The sequence below is a fragment of the Barbus barbus genome (genome assembly GCF_936440315.1).
Source record: "Barbus barbus genome assembly, chromosome: 5".
Classification (NCBI taxonomy): Eukaryota; Metazoa; Chordata; class Actinopteri; order Cypriniformes; family Cyprinidae; genus Barbus; species Barbus barbus.
This window is the reverse complement of record NC_136733.1, coordinates 3,070,984-3,092,266: the sequence shown is the minus strand read 5'-3', so window position 1 is coordinate 3,092,266 and position 21,283 is coordinate 3,070,984. Positions and strand designations below refer to the sequence as shown.

At 36.0% G+C, this 21,283-nt stretch overlaps 1 protein-coding gene across 1 annotated transcript in view; it reads left to right on the top strand.

The window, feature by feature from the left end:
- Positions 1-8,411: 8,411 nt before the first annotated feature.
- LOC306869301 (RNA-binding protein Musashi homolog 1-like) overlaps positions 8,412-21,283 on the top strand; it is a 39,507-nt gene continuing 26,635 nt past the window's right edge. The window contains exons 1-5 of the mRNA XM_079415995.1: positions 8,412-8,702; positions 9,240-9,280; positions 9,911-9,992; positions 10,081-10,165; positions 20,118-20,159. Of these exons, the coding sequence (XP_079272121.1) occupies positions 8,638-8,702; positions 9,240-9,280; positions 9,911-9,992; positions 10,081-10,165; positions 20,118-20,159 (315 nt within the window). The 5' untranslated portion in view covers positions 8,412-8,637. The remainder of the gene's footprint in view (positions 8,703-9,239; positions 9,281-9,910; positions 9,993-10,080; positions 10,166-20,117; positions 20,160-21,283) is intronic.

The following is a 21,283-nucleotide window of genomic DNA, read 5'->3' as shown; positions in this document are numbered from 1 at the left end:
TTATGGTCTTACATTTTGGTAAATCGCTTGTTTTCACAACGACAGGATGAAAGTGATAACTACTGTACAGACTTCCTCTTTTTACACCTTCCAGATAAAGTTTCAGACATCAAGTGCTGCAGACATTGAGTGATATGACTCATCATAATGATTCCACTTCCTGTCGAAATGGTTATTATCATAATCACATACTTAGTGTTATCGCATAAACGTAAATATAGAAAGTGAACGGTCTGTGAAAGAGCCATGTAGCATTTCAGGAGCAGTATGTGTGGGGTTAAAAATGGCTTTTCCTGCTAAATTTCTTTTGCATGTTTGCTGACATCTGGTGGAAAGTCTTTGCTGCTGTGGTTGAGGTTTCCTCTTCAGGCAAGGGTATCTTTTTTAGGCCAAGGATTTGATTGTGAAAATACACAGAGACCCTTGTTGCAAATTGTGAAAAATTTGTCATTGCATTTTTAAGCCTGACCTATAATATCATGTGTACATTACCATAGTTTTGTATTTACTTACATTACGCCCTTAAAAATAAAGGTTCCAAAAGGAGAGATATATTACGTAAAAGTTCAATATATAATATAGCAATTATGTATATAGAACTATTTTGTGTGCGGAAAAAACATACGTGAGATTGAGTTTAAACAATTATTGGCTGACATCCAGTTTATGTTCTTTGAATTAAGCCTTTCACCTTTGTATGGTTTAATATTTCATGCCAGGTTAAATGTAGCATTATTTTGCTTACTGGATGACAACATTCAATAATTTAGAAATAGCAGTAGGTGCAGTTTCCTCCCCGTGCTCGTGTTACCTGCACGCCACACCCAGTAATCACAACTGATGGCCTCCATTATGTGTTTGATCCATTTTTTTATGACATCCTAACAAAGGTCAAATGGGTGGAGTCTTCTCAGTCCATGATGGGGCATGTGTTTTCAGTGTGAATCTCATTAAAATGAATACATAAGACATTATTTGGAGAATAGATTAGGGAATTAAATGTACAGTATTTTGCCTGTGAAGAAATTTCAGAATGTTGCTAAATGGTTGAAAAGGTATTCTAGGTGGTTGCTAGGGTGTTCTGGATGGTTACTAGAGGATTGTTTACTGGCCCAAGTTAAAAGAGCCCACCCTACACACCAAAGTTTAATACTTTATTATACTAAATACTTAAGTTTATTAGTTATGAGCATCAGTCTTTGCAAACACAATGTAATTGTCCCTTTGACACAATGAACTGAGTTTATTTATGTCTCTTAGACATTTGTATAATTTGTATAATTTTTTTTGGAAGATTCCTGTCGATTTGGATAAAAAAATGAATAAATGTAAATATAATTTTGTGCACTTCTGCCTTTGGTCAAAAGAGGGCGCAAGTGGAGAGGAGACTCCATTCAACTCCATTCAGCTTTCTAAATATTCCTCTGTGAATTTATCCAAATTACAGAAGCAACTTTAAGATGTGTTCAATTTTTTTTAACCCTGTAAAGCCTGACATAGTAGTCCAAAACTTTTAGATAAAAACTAAAAAAAAAATATTTTTTGCTCTATATCTCCCAATAATGTGAGATAAATCAAAGCTCTGTAGATTCAAAACATGAAATGCAATGCAATACAATAATGATTGAGAGATGAACAAATAATAGCCCGATTATCATATTTCATATCGAGATCTAAAAAACAAAAGTGGGAATAATCAAACTTAAGTTGCTTCAGTAAGTGTTCATCTTGAAATATTACTATCAATATAAGATATTATTAAGATTCACAGCAAAAAGACTTTTTTACAATTATACTAAAAGCTTTTACTTGCTAAAAAAGTTGAAATCAATCAGATGACACCTGCTGCCAAATGATCATTCATTTTGTAAACTAAACCACGTCTTGGCCAAACTTCCGTTTTCAGGAAACACATGAACACAGAAAAGAAAACGGCAAGTCATACGGTCTTTAAATATATTGTGAATTTTACTACGCATGCTGATCACAAATGATTCAAGGTATGCATTTCATTAGCAAATGTTTCTGCTCAGACCCCTCCTTCAGAAGGCTCCTAAATCACTCATTCATACTGCGGTGATCCCGTCTTTATGTTAACAATTCATCCTGTCTTCCTCTTCCCGGTTCTCCTGTTTCTCTCTCAGCACCTTTGCGCCCCTCCCTCTCTCCGTCGTTGTGTTTTTCTTCCTTTCTTCCACTCTCACCAGGTAACCAGACCTCCTGTGGGGGGTGTTGAGTTTCCACTTTCCCAGAGAAGGAGACAATTTGAGCTTCACAAAGCTCACAAAAGCTGTACGGCACTGTCCCTTGGCCCTTTTTGCCTCTAATTCGCCACTGTCCGTGTGCCTTCCTCGCTATTCCCTTGACGTTTTATTTCTTTGCGCTCTTTCTCTCCCTTTTTTCTGTGTGAATCAGATAAACGGACAAAAATAATTGCAGGGCAAACTGTGAAACACATCCACACATTGGCAAAAATCACATCAGACCTCAGTTGCTCACAAGAGATGGGAAAGAAATCGAATAAAATGAACAGTGATTGGTTTCTTCTCTGCTGCTTTGCTCGATACAAAACACTCGAGTGCGTGTGTGTGTGTGTGTGTGCAGCTGGTCAGCAAAGAACAAGTGTAACTGAGTCGATATGGCAGGCAGGGGGGAGAGATCTATATGAGTGTTGGTTTGCAGTGTACAACGATGAGAGCAGTGGCACCGTGAGAGACGAGCCGAGATTCACCCTTTGACCTCTCATGCTGCCACTCACCCAGAAAAATACTGCGTCATTATTGTTGCTGTTAAAGGAGTCATTTATTAAGAAATGAAATTTCGGGCATCATTTATTCACCATTAAGTCTTTGTCATCTGTGAAACTCAAAAGCCCTGTATGATTTCATTGTATAGAAAGCAGCTTGGACATTCTTCAAGTGTCCTTTTGTGTTCCATGGAAGAAAGAAGGACATGAAGGTGAGTAAAAGATGAGAGAATTGTTTGAGTGAATTATTTCATAGTCTAGAAAGTAGAGTTTAAATTAGGTTGATGTGAAAGTGTATTGGGAAGCTGTGTTGACATAGTGCCTTTTCAAAAATAAAGAGGGGAAAAAATGTTGTAATGAATTCAGTTTTGGCTGAATAAGTCTGGGCCTTTCCAGCAGCCAAAATGGTAAAAATCAAAAGAAAAGACAACTCTGTTAAAACAATCTCTCTCTAGATGAAGGGCACAAACTGTAAAAATGCTTTTGCAGGTTTGGAACAACAGGAAGAAACTGGGAAGAAATGGATATTCAGATTCAGATCATTATCAATTGTGTTTTTAAATCTTCTGAAGAAAATGTGAATCCTCATGCAAAACTCACCTCCAAGATTGGGAAAGTGGTTGCCAAGACATTACTTGTGGTTGCTTTCTAGCTGAAAGTCATAAAAGTTTACCCTCAAAGTCTCTGTGATATTCTGGTGTCTATGTGGTCCTGGTCCCTTCTTATGTAGGATTTTTGTCACCCACTTTATTTTACCGTAAGTCTACATACTGTTTATAGAGCTTCTGGAACTCTTTTGTGTAATATATATATATATATATATATATTATAATATTTATAAAATATATCATATATATTTTATAAATATTATAAAATATATATATTTATATTTTATAATATATATATATATATATATATTTTATAATATTTAAAATGTTATAATTTTTTTTATGTTCCCATGCTACTCAAGCAAATTTATCTAAATTTCTACATTCTACATATTTATAACAATTAAAAAATTTTCACCTCATTACTGTTCAAAAGTTTGAAGTCAATGAGATTTTATAAATTAGTATTAAATTATTATAATTATTCAGCAATAATGCATTAAATTGAAGCCATGAGACAAACAGAATCTATTTGACATTAATCATTTAGTCATTAGAGCAAGATTTTCAATGAACAATGACTTAAATATCACACACGTTACATTTATGATGCTTTATCAGTCTTTTTAAAGTTTGGCTGCTCTTATGCTTTAATTTTATGGAAAAGAGCTGCTTGTACATTCTACCTAGCATCTGTTTTTATGCTCCACAGATGAAAGATAGTGACACGGGTTTCAGTCCACCTGATCGGATGGATGTTAAACAAATATAAAAGTAAAAATAAATGTGCCCTGGTCAGTAGGGGATTCCCATGTCCTCCGTCTTGACCCCGACTGAAACCCGTCACTAACTCATTCACTAACCAGGCAGGGTGACGCTCTGAACGAACCCCCCTTCATCCGCCGAGAGAGGGAACGCTGTGAACCTATAAATAGAGGCGAGGAATGGTGCTGATATGTTGAAGGAAGGAGGGGGCATGGAAAAAGGATTAAGAGAGATATTCGGCTGTTGATCGGGCTGTTCTTGCAGCCTGTGGATCTCTGACTCAGGTAATCCGGATAGCAGGGATGTCACATGGGACTTTCGTGCGATCTTGATGACAGTACAATTGGCCTTGACTCGCTCGTTTGCGCTCCGTCTCTTCCTCTATTTCTCTCTCTTCCTTTTGGCAGCGGTGCTGCACCTTCCCCTGAGGATGGGAAGTGTATTCATTATTGGAGGTAAAGGTGTGATGACTGTACGTCGTGTTCAGGTGCTTACTTCCTGACTGGAAACATTCTGACTTCCTTATTGGCTCATCGGATGCTCTTATCCAATCAGAATCTGGCCAAGTTCACTGCTTGGCAACTTAATGTTTTTGAGGGAAAGATTTACAGGTAGTCCAGATCTAAATTGAACCTTTTGTGCTGCATAACTATCCCTGCTGCAACCACTCACGCAAACAGATACACGTTCAGCTGTGTCTGTCAGTCAGCTAAGGTTTATTGGCATGACTGCAAACATTTACAATATTGATAAAGCATTTACAGGTCAGAGATCTCAATATGAACTGAATATAGACTGTAAAAATTGGAGTACATTTGACAAGAACATAGTATTTCAGTATTTTAAATTTCACATTTAATTAAATTTTATGCTTGCCATTTTGTGTAATTATTTTATTAATTAAATGTGTGACCCTGGACCACAAAACCAGTCATAAGGTCATTTTTTTAAAACTGAGATGTATACATCAACTGTATAAACAAGCTTTCCATTGATTTCCTTTTTGAAAATCTGGAATCTGAGGGTGCAAAAAAAAAAATCTAAATATTGAGAAAATTGCCTTTAAAGTTGTCCAAATGAAGTCCTTAGCAGTGCATATTACTAATCAAAAATGAAGTTTTGATATATTTATGTTAGGAAATTTACTAAATATATTCATGGAACATGGTCTTTACTTAATATCCTAATGATTTTTGTCATAAAAGAAAAATCAATAATTTTACTACTTTTATTTATCAAGGATGCATCAAATTGATCAAAAATAAAAGTAAAGACATGTATAATGTTACAGAAGAATTGTATTTTCAAATAAATGCTTTTTTTATTTTAAAAAATGCTTTCTAGTCATCAAAGAATTTTTAAATAAATAAATAAATAAATAGGCAGCAACATTTCCAACATTGATAATAATAAGAAATGTTTCTTGAGCAGCAGTTTAACACACAATAATTTCTGAATAATGCTGAAAATTCAGCTTTGATCACAGGAATAAATTATTAAGATATGTTCAAATAAAACATCATTATTTTAAATTGTAATAATATTTCACGATATTACTGTTTTACTATATTTTATATCAAATAAATGCTGCCTTGGTGAGCATAAGTGATTTCTTTCAAAAAAAAAAAAAAAAAAGTTGACAAAGGACGAAAAGACCAAAAGGCCAAAAGTTAGGCCTCCTTTCCAGCTTAACATAATTAGTGATTCGGGGAGCAGGTCTCAGGGTTGACCGAGGCTAAAGAGCAACAATAGCATGTGAGACCCAGGGTCAAAAGAGCCACAGGAGTAATGGATGGCCAAGAAAATCACACTCGTATGTGTGAGTTTGGGTCAAAAAAGAGTGGGAAGAAACAGAGCAAAACATTTCGTCATCATGTTTCATAGGACTTTTTTATGATATATTAAACTTTTATAATGCAAGGCTAAATCAATCAACATTGTTGTGGAAAAAAGCATATGAGTCCCACAAATATTTCTCTGGGTGGGTTTCATTTCTGAAAGTCAGTTTCTTTTCATTTACCACATGTTGCCACATTATATGGGCAAAGTTGTCACTTTAGGTTGGAAAAATGGAATACTGTATATCATGTCATAGATATTAATATGAAAGGTAACATGCATATTAAGCCAACATAAATTGAAATTAATAAATTATATATAATTACAACACTTGTGAAACTACGAAACCTTGTTTCCATGATAAGAACATAAATAAATAAAAACAATTCAATTTTTAACTTTTTCTATTTTTTCCCACGCAAATGTAAGTTTATGTCTCAAAATTCATTTTTTCTTCTCAGAATTGAGTTTATATATTAAAACACATTTCAGCCTTCCAGTTAAAAAGTGTGCTTTTATTATTTTTCTTGTCAAATGTGATGGGAATGTAACGTTAGAAGACAGAATTCACAAAAATAATCCCAATTTATGGCAGTTTTGAACTAGATGTCTGAAAGCAACATTTAAAAGCACTGCTAGAGAAAACAAGCATTTGTGTAATTCAGCTTCTGATTTAAAATTTTATAGCCTCTGTGACAACTAGCCTCAGTCCCCTTTTTAAAGATGCCATGGCTCTGTTTATCTTATTTATCGGTGTTATTTATCTGCTTCATCGACTCCTGTCCTGTCATGTCCTAACCAGACAGTGTTTAAGCCGTCAGCAATGCAAAAGAATAAAAGTTGCATATGAAAACAGATGTACATCAGTCATTGTCACCCACTGTTCAGGTACTTTTCCTGCGCAGGTCAGTGCATGAAGGTCCATATTTTTCATAAATGCATCTTGTCTCATCATTCTGTTTTCAACCTCTTCTCAACCCCCTTCCAAACTAATTCCTCCCCCTCCCCCTCTCCCTCTTTCTCTTTATTCAAAGCCATTGATCATGCATGCAGAAATTTAGCACGCCCATTGCTCCAGTCGGAGCGCTGGGGCGCTGTCCTACATACTGCTTCTCGACACACACACACACACACGCACACACACACACACACTCATCCTGAGACCACAATCAAATACAAAAGCATGCACACACACACACACACACATAGGGCAACCGTGCTGACAAACTCTTGACCCGTGATACATAAGCACGCAAATTTTTTACAAATTGTGGCATGCATTCCTACCTGTTCGGCTTATGGACTGCTCTCAAAACTTTTGGAGCATGAGATTTATTTTGACTCTGATAATTCAGATTTTCACTTTGCATCTGTTTTCTTGTCTTCCACTGAAATATCAGGTTTCATATATCTAAGTTGGACTTGCAGGTGCATTTCTGCTCTAGCTTTTGTGCTCTTAAAATAACTGCTGATATTGTTGGCTTTTGTATGATAAATTGCTATTGCTTTTCCTCAAGTTGCTTTGGATAACAATATGATTTAATATATGTCATAGAGATGCATGCTTTTTGCACACAGATGCCATTTTTTTCTTGTTCTTTATTGAAGTTAACAAATTAAGAAACATAAAATCCACATTTTATGTACTCATGAGATGTTTTGTGAAACGCATAGTTGTTTATTTTTAAATTATGTTTCAAAGTAAATGTGTTCAGAGACAGTAAATATATTTTGAAACGGGCTTTAATATTCCAAATTATTAGACTATTTTTCCAGCCTGCCCTCTGAATGTCAGTACTTATTATTTTCAACAAATTACGAAATAACAAAACATTAAAATGACAACAATACCACGTGAGATGCTGTTGTTTATGAGGAACAATGCACAGCTCCCTGATGACTACAAATGGTTGTGGTCAGTCTGTTGGCCCCACCCACTCATGCAAACCACCAATCACCTGGTCCTGACTTGGTGTCAATTCAGGCCGGCTGGAATCCAGACTACCAATCACCAAACTCAGCCTGATGCTGTATGATATTGGATGCTGCTTGGCTGCAGACAGCGCTGGGTTGGTTTGGTTGATGGTACACACAATAGACAAAACAGTGTTACTCTATGTCTGTCTGCCTGTCTTTCTATCTGCATATAATTGTCTACTTTTAATTTTATAGGCTATTCTTTATTTATATTGCAGTCTATAATCTTAGTGTTTACCCTTTATATACTTTTTATTAAAAAGTAAGATCTATCTATCTATCTATCTATCTATCTATCTATCTATCTATCTATCTATCTATCTATCTATCTGTCTATCTGTCTATCTGTCTGTCTGTCTGTCTGTCTGTCTGTCTGTCTGTCTGTCTGTCTTTCTGTCTGTCTGTCTGTCTGTCTGTCTGTCTGGCGTTCTCTTTCTTCAGACTGACCACGTTTCTGCTCCGCTACTGTACGACAGCAGATGAAAGCGGGCGGGGCCAGGGAGAAAGAGGGGGCGGAGCAAACTACGAGAGTCCGGGAAAAGTCAAACGGGAGGCGGTGCCTCAGTGTGTGCGCAATCCACGACTGGCCCGTCCTCCTGCAGACGGGCCCTCCCTCCCCCACCCCCTCGGGCCACCCGCTCTTGAGTTGGAGACTCCTGGCTCCCGTTCGTCTCACAGTCCGGGCAACAGAGGGACACGGGAATGGACACAGAAGGGAGTCAGAGCAGCCTGTCGTCCTCCATGCAGGACTCTCCACACGACCCCTGGTATGATTCCTCTCTGCGCGCTCCGCTCGACTTTTCCTCGCGAACGGGAGAATTATATATACATCTATTCATTTAAGCCTGAGAGTTTTGGAACCAGGAGGAAAGAGACCACCGGAGACAAAAGACACAAGCGCGGGTTCCGAAAGAGCGAAAATGGAAACAATGTAACAGCCAGGAGCCTCACTGTTACATTGTTTCAATGTTCTCCCTTTCCAGGACGCGCGCTGTTACATTGTTTCCATCTGTTACATTTGGAAGTGTTACATTTTTCCAACTCATTATGTTATTACATTCCATTTCGCTTTTTCAAAAAGGGATGATCGAACTTGTTACTTTTTAACGGAGAGGAAATAATCAATTCTGCGTTTTCATTGGAAATAACGGCACCCATCCATCCATCATGGCCGAATTTCACTTTTCCACTTGATTTATTACGATTTTGGGGTGTTGATTACTGTATTTACACATGCACCAGTAATCAATAGCGTTTCAGAAGACTTTCAGATGTCTGATTTGACTCTCTTTTTCACCTTTCAGCAAAATGTTCATCGGCGGGTTGAGCTGGCAGACGACACAAGGTGAGACACGCGTGATCTTCTGTCCTGCGTGCTACTTCCACAAAAAGTCTCATGCATGGGTTGCTGTGAGCTCGTAGGAGCATTTCTTCTTTCTATGTTTGTTTGGTTAGAAACAGAAAGCAAATAGTTCATGCACCATGAAATCAAAGCATGCATTCAAAGCACGAGCCTAATGCGTTATAGCTACATCGTTTACATAGGTGAATATTTATAGAGCAATGGCATGTTTTATCTTAAAACTTCTCTTGCAATACTTCCTCGAAAGCTCCAGATGATATATATATATAGTGAGCTGAGGTGGTGATTTGAGGTGAAAGCAAGGGCGCTAGTGAGGAAGCACTGATGTGGTTGAATAAATGCAACATGCAGTGTGGAAAATCTCTGGTTGCATGCACACTATGCATGCCTGTGTTGCTATTCAAATACTCAGCTTAGTTTAGAACATAATAATAAGAATGCTTACCAGAGCTTTATAATGAGCACTATTGTTGAGATGCAAAGTGGTCACAGATGGGCAGTCTCGATGCTGATCTAGTAGCAGCAAGCTTTTTGTTTAAGGTACATCAAACATGATTTTGCGTCAATAAACTGCTGTTATGAAATAAATGCATTGTGCTTTTCTTTCTCCAGAGGGTCTGAAGGAATACTTTTGTAAATTCGGCGAGGTGAAGGAGTGTATGGTGATGCGGGATCCGGTTACGAAGCGATCGAGGTGAGGGGGAGGCGCGCGCACATCCACTGCTGACTTGTTTGTTTGTAACTTAATTCTTATGCGTAGCTAATGTTATGCTTTTGCGCAGGGGGTTTGGATTTGTCACTTACGTAGACCAGACCGGTGTGGATAAAGTTTTGGCCCAAAACAGACACGAGCTGGATTCAAAAACAGTGAGATCTTTTAAAATTATTATTATTAATATAATTTTTTTATTATTCTGTACAGCAGTGATTTGTTTGTTTAACATAAATGCGCATATAATTGCACACTATTTAGAAACAAGTAGTTCTGCATGCTCTATGAGGGTCAGTATTTCATCACACATGCATCAGCCTTGTTTTTCTTTAGTTTGTTCCTTAAGCACTTCAATCGGATGAATTCTTCTCGGTGGTTTTCGTTTCCTAAGATCATTTTAACTCCACATGCACGAGGCGCAAGGTCCGTTCCAGCAGGTCTGACTGGCACAGAGCGCGCCACATGAAAGCGTTCTTTCGCGCTTTTCATCGTCATAGCAACCAGGGGAGCGAAAAGGGGCAGAATCAAACTTTTCAAAATCTTCTAGGATTTCATCAACACTCCAAAAGCCTTGTGTAGATGCGTGTTTATACCTTAAGAAACTCTGCAGAAGTTTGTTTTATTATTATTACAAAAATAGCATGCTGTTATTGTCAAAATATACAATAACTATATTAATACAATGGTATTCTTGGAAGTACCAATTCACTATTTTGGTATCAATCAAAATATCTCCAAAATATCTATATTACCCTTACTAAACCAAAGACTTGGAATCTGTTTTTGTCCATCCATGCTTGTGATCAATGATAATTTACTGTAGCCACATTTGAGATCTGTATTTAAGTGTGTTTCTAGTATTATCATTAATATTATTCATATGCACTTAGAAGGTTTAGATATTCATCACAATCTAATTGAATTTGCATCATGTTTCTCAACTGGGTTTGCCTCAGAAGCCAGATTTAACAATCTTAAATCAAACATTGAAATGTATTAAACGAGCTGCATAGATCGACCAATATGCAAAATTATGCATGACATTGGCTGAATAGGAAAATTGACAATTTTGTGAATGCCTAACCAACAGCAGAAGTGATTTACCAGCCAAACACATTAAACAAACACTCTGCTAAATGTTATTTTAGTATTAGCCATAGTGATGGTGAATTTGTAGTAGCCTACTGTAAAGATTGATCAGATGCACAGCCTTTGACATCAACAACAAAACATCATACAATAGCTTTTTCTCCTCCATTTTAACAGTACATTTTGCTGTTATGACTATGCATGGTTAAATGCTTGAATTTTGTGAGGCCTATATTCATTTTGCCTGATGTCTGTGACCCGATCAGGGGTGCGTTTCCCAAAAGCATCGTTAGCTAACTATGGTCGTAAGTTCCATTGAACTCTATTGGTAATGACGGAACTTGCGACCATGGCTGCTTTTGGGGAACGCACCCCAGAACAGATGTGTAACTCACCTGTTGAGAACCACCAATGGAAATGGCATGGTGTAGCTTGAATATATTCTAATATATGTTTCAGAATACTTTAGTATTAATATGACACAATTACCAAACCATGGGGATTTGAATGGAAATGAAAGCGGCCTGTAAATCTATGAAACCTTATACATGTTGACCTCCTGAACTTTTTGTCCAGTTCTGACCGCATTGCACAGAGTAGCGTGCTTGCTAGTATCTGTATTTGAATAAGCGCCCAGGTTGTGTTTGAATATGTGAGTCCTGGGACGTCATTGATGGTCCTTTGTCAGATCTGTGTGGGTGTGTCAGCAGACAAAACCAGAGCTTTACTACAGAGACGCCACAGACCCCTTGAAAGATGCATGTGTGCATTTGTTTGTTGTAAAATTTGGGCTGTGTTGTGGCCTGTTCCCAGTCCTTTCACATTAAAGAATGAGGCTAGCCGAATCATGTTTAGATGCATGTTTTTGCAAGAGTATTTACAACTATTGATGGTGACTTAAACACTACTGCTGCGTGGAGAGACTCAGACTGGCAACACTTCAGTCTCTTGGGTTCGGTCGCCATGTGGGACTATCATCTCCATAACAACTTTGTTGGTTATATCCGAGAGTGTCACACACTCTTAAACATGCCCATTAACCGCTGTGACCCTCCATAAGACATGCACAGCACTCGATGGTATAGATGTGTAGAATAATGCATATGTACAGTCTCTTTATTTTCTGTTTTGAAAAATCGATGGCATTGTTGCGTCATTCGTACATGAATTAAAACGTTTATTTGGAAACATGCATTAAATGATCAAAAGTGACAGTAAAGACATTTGAAATGTGGGTGTGGTGATGGCGCAGTGGATAAGACACATGCCTTTGGTGTGAGAGACCCGGGTTCGAATCCACTGTGAGACACCAATGTGTCCCTGAGCAAGACAGTTAACCCCTAGTTGCTCCAGAGGCGTGCGACCTCTGACATATATAGCAATTGTAAGTCGCTTTGGATAAAAGCATCAGCTAAATGAATAAATGTAAATGGTTCAAAAGGTTTTGAAGCATAAAATGAAGCAGCACAACTGTTTTCAACATTGATAATAACAAGGAATGTTTTCTGAGCAGCAAATCAGTAGGATTTCTGAAGGATCATGTGACACTAATGATGCTGAAAATTCAGCTGTCAGCACAGGAATAGATTAGTTATTCGAAATTGTAATAATATTTCACAATATTACTGTATTACAGATGTTGATTCTGATAGCTGTGATGTAAATCTCCATTATAGGTAGCCTATACAGTAAAGCTCTGTTTTCTGTGCTGCGATGCAAAGGCTAATCAGTGTGTTAATTGTGTATTGATGGGTTTGAATGGCCTTTTCGTATGGTATTTGAGGCTCTGTTGTGTTTGGTGGGGTCGCTGAGGGGGTTGTTGTGGGTTATTAGGTCACTCCAGTGGGGTCTGAAAGGCTGCCTGGGGAGGGATTCGCAATAACAGGAAGCAATTTTGATAGATAAGACTATTGTGCAAACAGCTCCTCGTCCACTTCAGCTGTGTTCCAGCAGAACTGCAGTGGAATCTTCAACAGTCTGTAAAGCAGATGGCAGTATTTGCTGTTTTATTTGATATTTGATGTGGTACTGTAAAGTTTTGCATGTAACGGTAAAGCGTTTCCATGCCGTCCTTCTTTATTCCACATTTTCTATTGCCTTTCCTATTTCTTGAATTTGCCATCCATGCGAGGAGCTGAAAAGAAGACATTGTGAAAGGGTCCGTGTTGAAAACAGAAAGAATGTGCCATGCTGAGAGTGTTTTTTAATGCTATCGGCCCTCAGAAGAACGAGTGAAAGAGGATAGGTTGGTAGAGGGGTGTCTTGAGCTCTGGAAACGAGAGGTCATATTGTCAAATCTCATGAAAATAAGGCTAAATTACAAACAGACATGACAGAATGTGCATTTCTCTAACAATCGGATATAACGCCTTTGCCATGTGCAAAATATGTGGGAGTTTTGTTTGTGTGTTTTAAAACAACGTGTGTGTGTGTGTGCAATATTTTGAAATGTGTTTTTTTCAGAGCTGTATCTTAACCCTGTAAGAAAAATTTTTATGGAATTGAAATCCATTTTTTACTTTTAGACAAAAATCTAAAAAAGGTTTGTATATGTGAGTTTCATATTTGATTTTTATGCCTCATATAGCATGATATAGTGAGAATATGAGGGGAAAACACCTAAATTTATTCTAAAGCCCAAACTGAGCAAAAATATGTAATTTGGTGCGGTTGCTAATAGCTAATTTGCCAGAAAGCAAAATGAAATTCAGATTGTAATGAGATCTTTATAACACTGTATAGACTACTGACATAAAATGCATATAAATATCAGTTTTCACTCCACATCCCCCAATAAGGTCTTAATAAGATAATATTTAAAGGCTTTGATGATCAAAGCTCTGTAGTTTCTCAACATATAATGCAATGCAATACAATGATGATTGAGAGATGAACAAATTAACCTTTGATTTTTCTAAAAATGATCTATGAATAATCAAGTTGCTTCAGTCCAGTAAGTGTTAACTTTGAAATATTACTAACAATATAAACAACATTCTTACATTTACTTTATAAAAATGATTGAAGATTCGACAGCAAAAAGACACGTGAACCACAAACAATTACACTAAAAGGCCTTTTAAAAAAGTATAAACTTTCAATCAGAACGCATGTAGTAGATTTTGTGCAACAGGTTTTAATTATGTTGATAATCTAAATGCCCAAGACATTTCAAATCAAATATGATGCAGTAGGCTTTAAAGAGTTAAGAAAATATCTTGTGTAAAATGGATGTTTGACTATATATATATTTTTTTTTTATCTGCTTGCCTGTGTAAAACTTGCCACAATGATGCTAGGGTGTTATTGGTGGTTGCTAAGGTGTTGTTAAATGGTTGCTAAGGCATTCTAAGTGGTTTTTAGCAAGTTGCAATGTGGTTTCCAAGTTATTCCGGGTGGTTGCTATAGGTGGCTGTTTACTGAGTCTATAGTATAAACAGTTTAGGACAGCTATGTTTAACATTTAGGGTATATTTAGTAATGCATTAGCAAAGACTGATAGTAATAGCATGCTTTTCTTCCATTTGTTTTAAATATGTAAACAAGATCAACGCTATATGAAAAGACAAACTGCAAATATCAAACCAGAGCAAGTGCAAATGTGAATTATGTAGCTGATCCACATCTGTCAAATAAAGTTAGTTTGGCTCAATATTTGAACAAGTGCTTCAATTAAATATATTTGTGTAGCAAAAGCGATTATAAACTGCTGCTTAATAAACACACCAGTTTTGCTTATTCAAATTTGCAGTGAATGCATTAGCAATTTGTCTGTTCATTCATTCCTGAAATTGCCTTTTCAGTTTTATTGCACATTCAGCTCTGATATGCTCGTTTAGCCATGTAGTTACAACAAGTCGATCATACAGTGATCAAATCTGCTAGACTCAAAGATGATTTATTCTTGAGGCGTTTGGTGGAAATGAGCTGCTGTTTTTATAGAAATAAATACACACAAAAATGAAAGTATGGTAAAGAACGTATGTCTCTCTATAGCTTGTGGCTTCATGTGCTTTTGTATTTGACTTTGCTTTTAACATGCGATGCTTGTGCATAACATGCTTTTTTCTGGACAATTTGAGCTTTTTAAAAGTTTTTCAGTTTGCAATTCAACACCAGAGACAGTCCTGCGTTGTGCATTGTAGAGAACTTGCACAAGGACACTTGAAATGGTTTGGATGAGAGTCCCGTCGGAGGCCTTGAGTGCGTCATTTACGTGTACGAGTGTGTATGACGGTTTAGCGGTAGATTCTGGAGATTAGCTCTCAAATGCTGACGGCATGACGAGGTGCGGGCTGCGGGATGGAGGGAGAGAGAGAGAATTCCCTGTCTGTAATTAGTATGGATCGGCAAAGCAACTAATCGGATTGAGGGAAACAAACTGGATTGCATTTCCGATGTAGCTACATGGCTGAAGGCAAAGCCTCTGAGATTTTGCATTGTGTCAGCACACACACACACACACACACTCTCACCTTTGTTCCATCTTGGTCACGGTGTGGGATTGTTGAGCCTCATTAACGAGCATCGTTAGCTAATTGCTTTGCCATTGTTCACTCATGCACAGTGACCTTGATGGCCCAGTCCATATACAACATCAGTTCTGCCTCCACCAGAACAATCAAACACCTTTAGTTTTAACATAGTGGTGCAGTGATATAGAAATATTTGCCTATACCGATAATGATAATTTTGTATAAATTGGTTTATACATGTGACACATTCTTGATTTCTACTTAAACATCTTAGGATTTTTCCTTTTCTACCATCACTGTTATGTTGCTCACTACTAATATTCCTTGTAAAGCAGCTTAGGAACAAAAGCATAGTTAATGTTGCTGTACATAAAAAAAATAAAAACACCCCCCAAAAAACAAACGTATTATCATTGATATTACGTATGGCCAAAATTATAAGTACTACCATTAACACAAATGTAAACTACTTCCACAGAAATGTGGCATCAAAATATAAAAAAATCTGTTTATTGAAACCTTTTATTATTTTATCCTTATAAAAAGTTATTAAAGTTATACATAGAGAGAGAGTTAATGAAAAGCACTTTCAAACAATATAACAATATAAAAATGTAATATATTTAATGAATAAAATTATAATTATTATTAATAAATATATATATATTAATAAATAATAATTGTGAATAATATATTACATATAATTTTATATATATTTGTATTTATATATAAATGTTTGAAGGCTGTAGCTAATAATATCAGGGTTTTGAAAAATGTAGTCTAATCTATAATATTAGTTTTTAAAAATAAAATATAATTATTTTATATATTTATTTATAAATATGAAAATATATTAGTTTATATTTATATTTTTATATTGATTATATAATATATAATTTAATTTGATTTTATTATTTAGTGGTATTGAGGGCGTTTTTAAGTCCAGTAAATGGCTTATTAAAAGTAAAAGCACATCGTTCATGAAGCTCAAACACTGCAGGATGCTGAACTCGCTGAGTTTTAATATTTGTCAATATTTGTTCAAATCAACTAACTATAATCACTAATTATTTGAGTGGTATGTAAATGAAATTGAAAGCGTAAATGAGCTCTTGTGCGTGTAAAGCAGATGTTAAGAGTGAATATGAAGTATACAATGTAAAAACAAATAGTTGTTTCAACTTAAAATAATTTGTTACCCCACTGACTTAAAATGTTTTGTTTATTTAACTAAAATATTCCAGTTGTTCCTTAAATTAACATTGAGTAACTTAAAATTTGAAGTTGGTTTAGTTTATTGATGACTGTGTGGAGTAAAAGGCAGTGCGTGTGTGTGCGTGCTCAGGAGGGGGTGGACCTCTCTCCGTCCCATCTGTTTGGGGTTCATCTTTGTCCTCATAATTAATGAAAGCGGAGGGGGCTTCCTGACACACACACACACACACACACACACACACACACACACACACAAATCAACACCCTCAGCTTTTCACTAGCAGGTTTTGTTTTAGCTGAATTGCTCCCTCTCTCTCTCCCTCTCCCTCTCTTTCTTCTCCTTTGTTGTTTTCATTCACTTTTTTGTCTTTGCTGTTTGGTGCTGATTAATTTGCCCTCACCCCTTCCTGCCTCTCTCTCTCTCTCTCTCTCTCTCTCTCTCTATATATATATATATCTGTTTTCTCCATATCTCCTCCCTCTCGGCTCCGAGCAGAGATTGGATGTTGGGATAGGCTTTGCCTGCCCTTAGGCCTGAAAAGAGGATTGTCTCGCTGAATGTTTGGAAACAGATCTCTTCCAGTAACCTGTAAAAAGAGTAGCCTTCGACAACACACACACACACACTTGTGTTTCTATCAGTTCTTTCGGTCTGATAGCAAAAATGTAGCACTGTCATATCTGACCTCATTTTGGATTCCCGGAAAGTTTTGGTTATTCTTGGATGTTTTGAAGGAAGCGGAATGTTCAAATATCTAAACCAACAGTATGGTCATATATTTTTAAACCTCTAACCATAGGAATGAAATCCTTTACACTTATATTTCATCATTTTTAACGATTGCTCAAATTATACAGCCTTTTAAGAAGAGGTGTGTTATACTATCTAAACTATCAGACGTTGCACTAAAATAACACACAGAACACATTATTTACTGCATAACAACGCCTTGGTAACCATCCACAACATCCTTGCATCACAGAGGATTATTCCAAAATTCACTGTTTTCCTCAGATAATGTTAAAATCTAGTTGTACTGTAGCATATTAGAGTGATTTCTGAAAGATCATGTGACACTGAAGACTGGAGTAATGATGCTGAAAATTCAGCTTTGCATCACAGGAATAAATTACATGTGAAAACATATTCAATTAAAAAACTGTTACTTCAAATAGTAATAATATTTAACAATATTACTGTATTTATTGAATTATTTTATTTGATTTTTGATCAGATAAATCCAGCTAACCCATACTAAATCCTACTAACCCCAAACTTTTCAACAGTAGTGTAAAGAAAATGTAACTACAACATAAATTGACAGTAATGTTAACCTCCAACATATCGTCCATCAAAAAAACTGAGGATTTCACACTTAAAAAGACTCCTGAAGATAACCAAATGCTGCACAGAATGCTGTGAAATGAGGTTAAATGATGGTGATGCACAAGTGACACTGTTTCATTGTGAGGCTGACATTTTATATCATGTTTTTGTGTCTGTTTGGTATTTTTGGTGCACAGGTTGGGACGAGGTTTGGGATCAAAAGGTGACTATGAGTGTAGAGCTGAAATCATAGTACTAAACAGTAGACACTGGCAAGATCACCATCATAGAGTCTTGCTGGAGCGCACTAATAGTTTCTACTATGCTAGCAGTACATATGAATCTAGCTGGTGTAGAAGGTCATTTAGATCAATGGCAGTGCATAACAGCATGGCATGGGGTGGCTAGAGATGGTTATAGAATTAGGATGGCGATAGTCTGGTCTAGTGGGGTTAAATCAAAATCTGCTGATTTCTGTTGATTGTTTCATAATGCTGAATTGCATAAGGAAATTTAAGTAAACAATTTAGACCCTCCAGATTTTCAGAATTATGATCAAGTAGGGTTCACTAGTTAATGTGAAAAGTTCTGTAATTTTTTTTTTCTTTAATTTAAGTTATATCTTTAGGAATCTATTATGATTGCAAGGTATTTAAGTACTGTAAGTCTTATGGTTTAACTTGCTCCAGTCTGCAATAATTGCAAATGAATCCTGATCCCCTCTCACCCCCACCACTTTCAGCAATTTGTTTCCTTGTCAGGTTTGCTGATTGATGTGCTCAGAAAACATAGTTTTGAGTACACTGAAAAAAAAAAAGTTCTTTCAACTTAAAATAATTTGTTACCCCGCTGACTTAAAATGTTTAGTTTAGGCAACTAAAATATTCCAGTTGTCCCTTAAATTAGCATTGAGTAACTTAAAATTTCAAGTGTAACAGACATGAAGTTTTACCGTTGTCTCAATAAATCTCAATAAATTGGAAGCATCTGCACTCATAAACAATGATAATTTAATTGTTTTCAAAATGCATTGATTGTTTTTTCTTTAATTTCTTAATCAACAGTGTTTCTGCTGGTCTTCACCATTCACCATTTCACAAAATAAGGCCTTAAAATGTTTTAAAACAGAACAGAAATGATTAAATTTATAAAGTCGTGGCAGTAAATGTTGCATGCAGTGCAAAAAGCAAATATCTTCCTCAGTGGATGTGTTTTGTTTTTAAATACAAAATATCTAAACACCCTTAATACTAATACAAAGTAGCTACTACAACTCATTGTGTGCTCCCCAGATATTTACTCCTTAAATTTTCTAAAAAAGTCTTACATTTACCTTCATAAAACCTGCAGAAACCCTGTTTAAAATCGAATAAAAATATTATTTAAATACATTTATTTGAAAAAAGATATATATTTAAAAATGCGAAAATTAAAGCTTTAAGCATAAAAGTCATGAAGTTTGAAATGTGGTGGGAATTTGAAATAATGAAATATTTCAGAGGATTTGTCTGTTGCACCTTTCATTTTCTGCCAGGTTCTGCAAGGCTTTACTTTTTGGTGTACAACATTTTGTTGAAATATCAGCTGCATAAAATGATGTTTTACGGCATTAATCAATAAAGAAAGTAAATTGGAAATAAAGCAAATATAGTAACTTACATTTTCATGGTGTGGATTGCTTAAAGAAAACATTGACTGAGATTAAAGCAGTCTGCTAGATCGTAATCTTCTACAGATTAATGTCTTGAATAAAGCCTTATTTTTTCCTATAATGATTAAATTATACATGTTAGAAGTGTTAACATCAGTGAATCTTTGGGAAACACTGACTGGCCTGTTTGTGAAATAACTGTGAGTGGATTTTGAGAATATTTATGAAATGCTATCTTTGTCTCTCAGATTCCGTAAATACATGACGTTTCTGCTCAGTCATGCCTCTTATTCCGTCTCAAGATTCAAAGAAGCTTTATTCACATGCTAAACTCTCTCTCTCTCTCTCAGATTGACCCTAAGGTGGCCTTCCCACGTAGAGCTCAGCCAAAGGTGAGTGCTAAGTCTCTGTCCAGGTTAACATCACACACGTCACTTCTCATTAAGGACACGCAGGATCTGTTCTGAAACCTAGTGAGCGTTTTAAAGCATCATAGGTGTTTTCTCGATGTGACAGCTCTGACAAACTGTAGTCAGCAGAATTCCAAAGATCCTTCTTTTTGACTGTATTGCATAGAAGTGGCTTGAAAACCTTTAGAACAATAAGTTAAAAGACTATGGATAGACATTAAACAACTGGTCACAAACATTAACTCAAACATTGACTATTATTGCATACAGTACTATTCAAAAATTTGTGGTCGGTAAGATTTTTTTCAAAAAGTTTCTTATGCTCACCAAGGCTGCATTTATTTGATCTAAAATACAGTAAATACGGTGAAATTGTGAAAAACTATTGCAATTTAAAGCAACTGTTTTCTATTGTATAATATAAAGTAAAATGCAATTTATTCCTGTGATGCAAAGGTATATTTTCAACATCATTTCTCCAGTCTTCAGTGTCACATGATCCTCCAGAAATCATTCTAATATGCTGCTCAAAAAACATTTATTACTATTATCAATGTTGAAAACAGTTAACTGTGTTAACAATGTTTTGTGGAAACCTTTTTTTCAGTATTTTCTGATGAATATGTTCAAAAGAACATCATTTTTGATCAATTAAATGTGTTCTTGCTAAATAAAAGTTTTAATTTCTTTGAAAAGCAGTAAATACCCTTCAAGGATAAGATAAAGTCAGAATGCATTGTGATCAGCTCAATGAATTTTTATCCAAACAAAGTAGCATACGGAAAATAGCTAATTCAAATGAATTTGTCTGTCTGTTGTCCTGTCTACACCCAACTGTCCTATAGAAATAAAGGCAAACATCAAAAAATAAAATGCAATACATTTGTATGCACGTTAGTGCACAGTTGCATTGCTAGCTTGAAATCAAGTTCCCCTGTGGGTCACAGGAAAAGTGTTCATTGTAAATAAATTGTTAAACGGACAGAGTTTCTCCTTAAGTGGAACATCCCAAATCAGAGTCCATTTTTAGTTAATATGCTCCCTTAGAAGGCAGCTGTGTAGACAGTAAAGTAGCTCACTAGGTTTTGGAACAGAGTTATACATAA